The 10,260-nt window shown below is 38.3% G+C and overlaps 1 protein-coding gene across 1 annotated transcript in view; it reads right to left on the reverse strand.

Annotated features, from left to right (window-relative positions):
* Positions 1-216: 216 nt before the first annotated feature.
* LOC113581438 (protein phosphatase 1 regulatory subunit 1A) overlaps positions 217-10,260 on the reverse strand; it is a 23,260-nt gene continuing 13,216 nt past the window's right edge. Inside the window, exons 3-7 of the mRNA XM_027016586.2 lie at positions 7,299-7,336; positions 6,472-6,535; positions 2,837-3,037; positions 1,851-1,967; positions 217-1,405 (exon numbers count right to left, since the gene is read on the reverse strand). Of these exons, the coding sequence (XP_026872387.1) occupies positions 1,347-1,405; positions 1,851-1,967; positions 2,837-3,037; positions 6,472-6,535; positions 7,299-7,336 (479 nt within the window). The 3' untranslated portion in view covers positions 217-1,346. The remainder of the gene's footprint in view (positions 1,406-1,850; positions 1,968-2,836; positions 3,038-6,471; positions 6,536-7,298; positions 7,337-10,260) is intronic.

Here is a 10,260-nt window from a genome sequence, read left to right on the forward strand (position 1 = left end):
TACAAGCACAAGTAAGAAGGATTATATGACTCAAAGGGACAGATGATTTACTGATTTGTGTTTCATGCGTCCTTTGCATAGCTTACGCTCCATAGGTTTTAGTGGTTAGTTTTGCATTTTTTATTAACATATTTGTTTGTTAAACACAAGCCCATCTTATGTCTTAACAACTGAAATTTATTTTACATCAAATCATAGAATCAATAAACAAAAGAGTGAATGAAGGTTTTTTAATCCAAGCCCACACAAATATTGGGTACAGTGATACAGTGCGCACTGTTGATGAGTGTCCAATGGCTATTGCCATCAGGGCTTTTTTCCACATAATGGCATTTACTCTAAGGAATTTACATACTGTGGCATTTAAAAATGAGTTAATATAGGTTCGCTCAAAGAGGTCCAAAACCTTTTGGGGTAAAATATCAGAAAAGGCGGACTTTTTAAATTTAGTTACACAAAAGCATTATTCTATACTGCACAATTCTAAGAAAGCATTAAAGATCTCATTCAAGGTTTGAGCCACAATCAATTGAGACTGTTGTTTAGTCCTATACTGTCCTTCTCTAACAGCAGAAGGGATGCCTGACATTGCTGAGATCTAAACATGGTGAAAAAGAAATCTCAGTCCAGAACTTGTTGGTCAGACAGATAGATAAGTGTTCTTCCCAATTTTAATGATTTGATAAAACCATGATTACCTGTAGTATCCTATGGCAGTAACCTATGCTAGTAGTCTATACTATTAGTCTATGCCATCTAAATGAAACAGTAAGCTTAGATGAAACATACGTTGCCTCTACAACATCAGAGTAGTTAATGATAGTCTAGAAGGGTTAGAATTGACTATTGATATGTAAAGTGCTATAATGATGCGGATCTATAACCTGACGTTTCATACCAATTTAGTCCCTGTACCTCACCTGGCAGAGCAGGTGGAGCAAGGTACTATCAACACCGGGGTCAAGAGTTAAACCTCCAGGGTCAAGAGTTAAACTTCCAGAGAGAACACAAAATGCCAAATATGCAAGTTACTCTGGTGTTTATCCCCCCTGCAAAACATCCCCCCCCACACACACACACACCCCACCAGAGAATGGATATTAAATCTTATAGAAATAGTTTGCTTCACTATTTCTATAAGAAGTTGGTACCATAATGAAATAATAGGAAAAAAATGAAATAATGAATTTGCCTTTGTCAAGAATTAATCTCAATTTTCTTGTCTTGAGTAGTTAATAAAAGTCTTCGGATTGTCGATAGCCTTGTTCCTTGCACTGGCAGAGTACAGTAGGCTTTCTGTGTTTTCATTCTAATGCATCCTTTGGTCACCAAAGTGTATCAACTTCTCACTGCTGTATGTCCGACACTTCAGTTGGTGCTGGACTCCCAGTGGATGAGGACTGTCCTAATATAGCCAAGACAGAGTCATAAAGGGGAAATATACATACAAGAAAATACATCAGAACCATCCATATATGCCTTACAGGTACAAAATATCTTATGGTTATTCTGGTGACTGGGGAAAAAATCTGATTTAAAACAAACTCAACTAGGTAGTACTGCTGAATATTATTATTTGGTACAGTAGTAAAATGAGGTGTTAACACATTTACTAATTCAAAGCAATCATTGGATATTTGAATATTTGGATATTTGAATATTTGAAAGGACATGCTGCCCTAAGTATGTTCTAAGGAAAAGGCCTCATGGCTCAGTAAAGTGTGATCCAAAAGTAAGAAACATGAGAACCAGTTTAAATGTTAAAATGCATAAGGTATACCTACTATAATCTGATATAACAGTATGAGTGTTTGGTTTTTTTAAGCAGATTTTAAGATGTGTGGGTTTACCTGCTTGTGTTTGGTGTTCCGTGGTTGCCTGAGCAACAGTGGTAGAGCCTGTCTCTTCCTGAGGGATAGCAGGCTCTGTTCCTCCTGATGCCTCTGACAAGCTTACCCTTGAAAACTCTAGAAAGAGGTTTATATTTCAACCAAAATGTACTTTGTATACTTTAATAGAAACAGACCTTTGTTGGATGTTTTGTACGCATGTAACGAGTTTTGTAAAATCTTTAAAGTATCATTTTGTATTTCCTTTTTATTCTTAAACATGCCTAAAATGCAACAAAATAAATGTACTTTGTGTATCATCGTATCACTGATTAAAACAACAATGATTTGGAGACATCCCAACTCACATGACCACAGTGGTTATAGGCCTTCTCACAGTATTGCCAGATATGGACTTTGTGTGTTTATTTGTTAAAGCAATAGCTCAGCAGCAAATAAAATGTACACAAATATTCCGCATAGCCAAAATGTAGTCAATCATCCAAAACACTTTGGTGTTGGACATTATTTTGTTAGACTTGCAAATGAGGTTCCTCTAGTAGGCAAATATTGAAAGTGTTCACCTAAAATATTTTGTGTAAATATGTGCCCAAATCTACATGCATGTGCCTCACTTTAAGTCATTAATGTACTTTAAACTACTTTAAAATTAATAGAATTTGTAAAATTTGTAAAATGGACTAGCCATAATATTTTAGCTAATTATTTATCTTAAAAGAATTTAAGTATATCGTTAGTATAGCTTAATAATACTTTAAACCAAGGAAATGAAAAAGTGGAAATGTTCCCTCACTTATTAATGCTAGACTAATAAAGGAAACATGTCTGGGCTAATCTTGGGGTAATCAAAAAGAAATTGCAATTTTTTCTGAACCATTCCTTTAAGTCCATTTTTCACTGTTTGTCTCATCCTTATTGCTGTACATTATCATACATACAGCCCACACACATCGTCTTTTTTCACTTTTTTTTTACACATTCCTTACCGTCCATTTGGCAGCGCAGTTTCTCAAAAGCCTCAGCTGTCTGCTTGTCTTCTGCACTCCAACTCCCATCATCCTCTGGAAGCTCCTCCCCACTGTGGGTGGCCTCTGGGCTTGGGCGGTCTGACAAACAGCTCTCAGAAGAGTCATCTGCAGTACCTTGTTGCTGCCGGTACAGGTGGTGTTCCACCAGAAACTGCAACTCTAAAGGCAAATTATGAACAATGTCTCTGATACATGTAGTATCTGTTGGATTATTTATGTAACTGCTATTTCTAATTGTGTTTTTTTCTAGTTTTTTTTTTTCCCCTTTAAAACTAACAACAAGTAATAAGTAAGTAAAGTAAGTAAGTAAAGTGTGGATAATTTAGTATTATAAGTATTTTCATTTGTGAGTATATGGGTTAAGCCACCTCACACTAGTGTTTCAATCACTGGGTTCTTCAATGATAAAATATAAACCATAATAACTTAAAACCAATTTATGAAAGTGTGAATATAAGATCTTAAAACCAGAAGTTGAAATATTTCACATAGATCTTTACTCAGCACATTGGGAACTGATTAAATTAATTAATGCAGTTTTTAAGTACTTCTGAAATCCCTTATATAACAAATGTGACAATGATTTTTAGAGATGGAGAAGTAAAACCAGTTACATAATCAAGTATGACAGATTTCAGATTATCAGCAAGGATGTAATAACTAATTTCAATATGAACACATACAAAAATAGCAGATAATGCTACATATAAAGGCATTGCCAACTCAATTTAATGAATTATAACATATAGTATCCACTATAATACTATATTATGTAAACATATAATATCTACTATAATACTGTATTATCTAAACATACAGTACCCTTTATAATACTGTATTATGTAAACATATAATATCTACTATAATACTGTATTATTTAAAGATACAGTATCCTCTATAATACTGTATTATCTGAACATACAGTATCCTCTATAATACTTTATTTTAACACACAGTATCCTCTATAATAGTGTATTAACACACAGTATCCTCTATAATACTGTATTATGTAAACATATAGTATCCTCTATAATACTGTATTATGTAAACATACAGTATCCTCTATAATACTGTATTATGTAAACATATAGTATCCTCTATAATTCTATATTATTGTAATGTTTGTCATAAGGAGGGAGCAAGAGGTGAGCAAAAGTCAAGAGAATATTTATCCTCCATAAAAGGTCAGCTCAAGCAAACTCGAATATAAAAAGCTGACAGTGCAGTGGTAACAAATCAATGTGTAGAACAAAGGCAGGAATGAAGGGCGTTTGAGAGCAGGCACAGACATCGACTCCAGGTGCAGCATGACTGGCAATGCAGGTACCTGAGGGCTTAAATAACACGGAGAACCAAAGAGTGCAAACAAGGTACAGGTGTGTGTAATGACTAAGTGGGTGATTGGGACCATGCCTGGTGTGTGTGTGTGGGGGTGTGTGTGTGTGTGTGTGTGTGTGTGTGTGTGTGTGTGTGTGTGTGTGTGTGTGTGTGTGTGTGTGTGTGTGTGTGTGTGTGTGTGTGTTGGAGGGGGGTTCTCCTCCAGGGTGCCCAGGGCATTGTGACAATTTTTCACTTTCATAAAGAGTAAAAGCTAAGTGTAAAAGTGAACAAAAGTGAACAGTTCCTGCCCACCAACTGTGATGTGAAATTAGTGTGAGTTGAAACTTTCTCAAGGGGGTAAACAGGACACACATTTTGGGATAGAGAGTTACAGTATATGGTGCTTTCTGAAGCCTCTTATCAGTTCCAAATTCTATTGTCACATCCACCTCTCTGTTATCCTTTCCACATTTATATTACCAGCTCTACATTTAATGTAATTTTTTTCATTTGAAGGTGAATCTACATGCATGTGGACATAGTTCAGAGTAGTGAACTACTGCCTTGAAAACTTGGAGATATTGGATTAAATCATGATGAGGTCAGTCGGTGATATCTGTAGTGAAGATATACTTTGATGAAACATTGACCTGGTCAGGGTGCGCGTTCTCTCACCCTGGGCCACGGGCAGGAAGCAAGACCCCTTGGGCTCCATGATACTGAGCAACAAAGCCATAAATGGCCCAGCTGATAAGGTACTATGCTGGCCTGGTTTTCTGACCCTTCCCCCTCTTCTTAGGTGTCATAATACCCACAGATTGGATTGCGGGAAGCTCTTACCAGCCTGGTTAAGCTTAAAGGAACTGTGACCATAAATTCCATCAAACTCCAGGACAACCAACTTTTTCTTCAGACAGAAATGTGTTCACAGATATATGTTTCTCTTTCCCACAGATTCAAAAAAACTTGCCATTTTACCTACTATGATGTCAAAGGGAAATTAGCCAATAACGTGTGGCTATTCTAATATAATCTCCAAATTGTGATATTTGCTGTCACAAGTCCCTGTGCGAGGGGTTTCACCCCATTTTGTAACCACGCCCTCCATAATTGCACGTACCTGAACGGGGTTTAACGTCTTGTGTAAACCTCTGTTAGTGTGTGTATTCTGTTGATTATTGTTAGCCTGCTGCTGTATGTCAAAACACATATGTAGTCATCGTTAAACGTTGTTGTAGTCTGTGTTTAGTTAAATGTGTACATGATGTCTGTCGATAAAGTTGTGTGTGAGTGCCACCATTGTTCATATGTTATGTTAATAAATGCATCACTTTATCGAGGGAGTCTGTGCTTATTGTAAACAAACAAATGTTAACCACTCCTAATTTTGTTTACTAGCAATCTTATATGAGCCAATTAGACAAAATATTTTAAATCGCTAGTTTGTTAACTTCTAGAATATGGGGAAGGAATTTGATTATCCTATTGCTACACCCATTATAAGGTTTATTTTACAAACTTCATTCTAAAACCAGGAAGTAGAAATTGGCCGTAAATGTATGATTTTCTTTGTTGAATTGATTCACAGTGGATCATTCCCTATAGGAATTATTTTCCCGAGTCATGCCCTGTCCCGAGTCATGCCCTGTCCCCCAACACATACCTAGAAAGTTCGGCCCCCTTCTTAGTCTTAGCAGAAGGTGTGAAACAGAGAAGGAGAGTGAATCCATTTGTTTATTATTTTTGGCTTACCAACTGCTGAAGCTCACTCGCTCTACAAATAAATCACTCCATTATTCCTGCTTCTCATTCCTGTGTCGCTACTGCTCCTCGATGTTACGATCCGCAGCCAAGATTGGGTCATAACACAAATGATTGGTGTGTAGATGGATGTTGCTCTATGGTCTTTCATGCCCAGTACTGTCCAGCCCAGATAAGAACCTGTAGCAGATGGTTCATTTGTATAGGTAAGCAGCAATGGACTGCTGTTTGTTTCTTTAGCCAGTAGACATTTTCAGTGCTCCCTTGTGTGTCATTCATTTGAAGCTATGAGAAGAAGCTTTATTTGGTATTTGAGCCCTGGGTGACTGTCTGTGAGAGTTCATGACCCTCATTCATCATTGATCCACCTGTTGACTGATCCCTAGGTCATTCACACCTTTAAAGTCTTTATGAACTTACTGCATATTCGGCTCCATTACCTCCATAACAAACCTTGTCCATCTGTGGTCTGTTCCTTGTAGTTTCATGTGAAGTAATATTAAGCACGCTACCTTTCATTGTGGGTGTTCCTTTTACTCCTTTCCGCCTCTGCCGTGGTGAATTTAACAGGGCTTGCTGAAATACAAAGGAAAACGACAAGCAAATAACCAAACAAAAAGGAGAAAATAATTGCAGTTATATGATGAATTAGAGGTTAAGAGCAACTGGGGCTTTGTAAAGTCACAATCAAGAATTTTTCTCTGCCCTGACAATGAATTTCTCAAAACTTTGGTATTACTGAATTTTATAGACAGAGGCATCTATTAGAACCCTTTGATCCTGGGCCACCAGCTGCTGTCCACAGTGCTAAAGCCGCTACTGAATCCGCTTCACTGCTATAAACACAACATTGTGGTGGGCACAGGGCCACAGAATCTGCACCGGCTAGAAAGGCCCCAAAATATAACACAGCAGAGAACAAAGTGAGTGTGCAAAACTCCAACTGGTAATGTTCACTACCTCAGGGGCCTGTTTTCATGATGGCACATCAAATACTGCCACATGAATCAGCCATGAGGGCACATCCAGAAGGGGTTTGTTGTTTTGTTTAATGTGCATTCAAAATATGTATCAACAAAAATAATTGGGTGACGTGAAATATTAATAGGAGGGTGTAGTAACTAAGTCTTATCTTCTCCACCAATCATATTTCTTTCCTCCCATTTTTTAGTGCTATGCATAAGGCATCAAATCTGCATGTATGAAGTAAAGTATCTAATTTTCTTCAGTAAGGAGGAACTGTTGCAAATACATTTTCTTTGATTGCAGGGTACTGGTTTTAAGTAGCTACTCTGACACATAAAATTTAAACATAAAATTCCAGAGTAGAGAAAATTACCTTGTATAATTGGTTGGGAAGGCGGTCCTCATCTATTTCTGCAGGTAAATGAGAGAAAGCTTGAATTTAGGCAGGAAAGTTAATAAAATTCTCTTGTAGTAAATCTCTGAAGAACAGTGTGTTTACTGGAGAACAATGTGTTTACTGAAGAACTGTGTGTTTACTGAAAAACTGTGTGTTTACTGAAAAACAGTCTGTTTACTGGAGAACTGTGTGTTCACTGGAGAACTGACTGTTCACTGGAGAACTGTGTGTTTATTGAAAAACAGTCTGTTTACTGAAGAACTGTGTGTTCACTGGAGAACTGTGTTTTCACTGGAGAACTGTGTGTTTACTGAAAAATAGTCTGTTTACTGAAGAACTGTGTGTTCGCTGGAGAACAATATGTTTACTGAAGAACTGTGTGTTCACTGAAGAACTGTGTGTTTACTGGAGAACAGTGTGTTCACTGGAGAACTGTGTGTTTACTGGAGAACTGTGTGTTTACTGAAGAACTGTGTGTTCACTGGAGAACTGTGTGTTTACTGAAGAACTATGTGTTCACTGAAGAACTGTGTTCACTGGAGAACTGTGTGTTTACTGAAGAACTGTGTGTTCACTGGAGAACTGTGTTTATTGGAGAACTGTGTGTTCACTGAAGAACTGTGTGTTTACTGGAGAACAGTGTGTTCACTGCAGAACTCTGTGTTTACTGGAGAACTGTGTTCACTGGAGAGTTGTGTGTTTACTGGAGAACTGTGTGTTTACTAGAGAACTGTGTGTTTACTGAAAAACAGTCTGTTTACTGAAGAACTGTGTGTTTGCTGGTGAACAATATGTTTACTGAAGAACAGTGTATTTACTGAAAAACTGTGTTTACTGAAAAACAGTCTGTTTACTGGAGAACTGTGTGTTTACCGGAGAACTGTGTGTTTACCGAAGAACTGTATGTTCACTGGAGAACTGTGTGTTTACTGGAGAACAGTGTGTTCACTGGAGAACTGTGTGTTTACTGGAGAACAGTGTGTTCACTGGAGAACTGTGTGTTTACACTGTGTTCACTGGAGAACTGTGTGTTTACTGGAGAACTGTGTTCACTGAAGAACTGTGTTCACTGGAGAACTGTGTGTTTACTGGAGAACTGTGTTCACTGGAGAACTGTGTGCTTACTGGAGAACTGTGTGTTCACTGGAGAACTGTGTGTTTTCACAAAGCAACAGGTTTGAATTGTTACACATAAAATCATTCAGGGTGATGTTAAAAGTGCTTCATGTACAAATGAGTAGTAAAGTCCGTCCATGTTAGTTCCGGTTGAGAGTATGTTGAGCTCAGCTGATGTTTCTTTTCTCTCTCACAATTTTCTCGCATTTGCCAGGTTATTTCAGATTTTTGCAGTTTGCAGACATATTGACAAATGTTCATATTCTAGATGCTTTTCTGACTTTAGGGTTATTTTCTCCTCATCTTTTTGTTATATTTTCTGGAGTGTATGTTCGCCCGAGCTTGTCGCTGCTTCCCCTTACTTGACCTGCATGTGCTCTTCCACTGCAAGCTCTAGGAGCCCAGAATGACATTCAGTCTCCACGGAGATGACTAAGTCTGCACTGTTAGCCACGCTCAGTCAGTATTTCTGGATATTTCATGCACTCCACAACTATTCCGCCTGTGTTTAGGCTGCTAACATCAGCTATTTGTGAGCCTAGAATGGGCACAGGCTATTTGGCATTTGTAACAGATTTACTTGCTAATATGCTGTCATATCATTGCTGGAACTGACAGGTCTGTTTCTATACCTCAGGGTAGCTGTGGTTCTACAACGCCATGATGCCCCTGACTTTATTTAATTATCTACTCCCCAGCTCCGCTTTGGAGTTACAGCGCCCATGGACACTGGCTTCAATTACTCTGCGTCTTTGGCATTGCTCTGTCTGACATCATCTAACTGTTTATCACTCATAGTCACAATCATTTTAAACTTATTGCTCAGCGATGATAGCAGTCCTGATAGCAAATTCACATTGCTGAACTGACACTCTGAAGCCAATAATGCTGAACCAGTAACCCTAACCCTAATCCAGTTCAAAGATTTGATTGAAAAGACCGAGCTTCTACTCATAGAGGGTTGTCAATGCCTCTGTGCATTTAAACACTTGAACATGGTGCTTTCCCCTGGATTGAGTCATGTAGCTAAACCTTAGCAATAAGAATTTTACCACGCCTTACATAAGTGTTGTAGCAGAGGTAATTGAGAGACTGTCGGGGGGCTAGGTAAAAACTGTAAAGCCAGCAACTGTTTTGGACATAATTGATGTTTTAATGTTTCTGATGAAGAGCAACACGTGAAAGACCTCAATGTTTCAATGTTTAAATCAACCAGGACTGACACTTAAAGTGTAACCTGATGCAAAAATCTCTCTTTCTTCAGATATATCATCTCAGGGAAGGACAATAAGACTGACCCTGAGAAAATGAAAACTGTCTGCAACATGCCAGTACCAAAGTAGTCCAAGTAGTTCAGAGATTCCTTGCTCTACCAGGATTGTATCACTATTACATACCCAATTTCTCCACAAGGGCTTTACATGCTTTACATGTGATGAGGTAAGATGGAATCAGGTAGAGAGATGTCCAAGGGCCTTTGAGGACATAAAAATGGCTACTAACACAGGAGGAGGGTGGGGAAGAAGGGGTTTGACCTGTGCTTTAAGGTTTTCACTGTTCTGGGCAGCTGAGGAAATATTATGCCATATCAGAAAGAGGATGCCTAGCCATGGTGTGGGCTATGGCGCAATGGAGACCTGGAAGGAGCTCACTTGGAGGTAATGACTGACCATCCAACACTTACATAGGTCTGTAACCACCAGATTTCCTCTTCTAGGCTTTTCAGATGGATCATCTACCTCCAAGAGAATGACGTTAGGGCCATATATTGGAAATGGGAATATAATGTGGTTCCAGGTCGCATTATCATGCAGCCAAGCCC

Source organism: Electrophorus electricus, chromosome 20 (assembly GCF_013358815.1).
Source record: "Electrophorus electricus isolate fEleEle1 chromosome 20, fEleEle1.pri, whole genome shotgun sequence".
NCBI lineage: Eukaryota > Metazoa > Chordata > Actinopteri > Gymnotiformes > Gymnotidae > Electrophorus > Electrophorus electricus.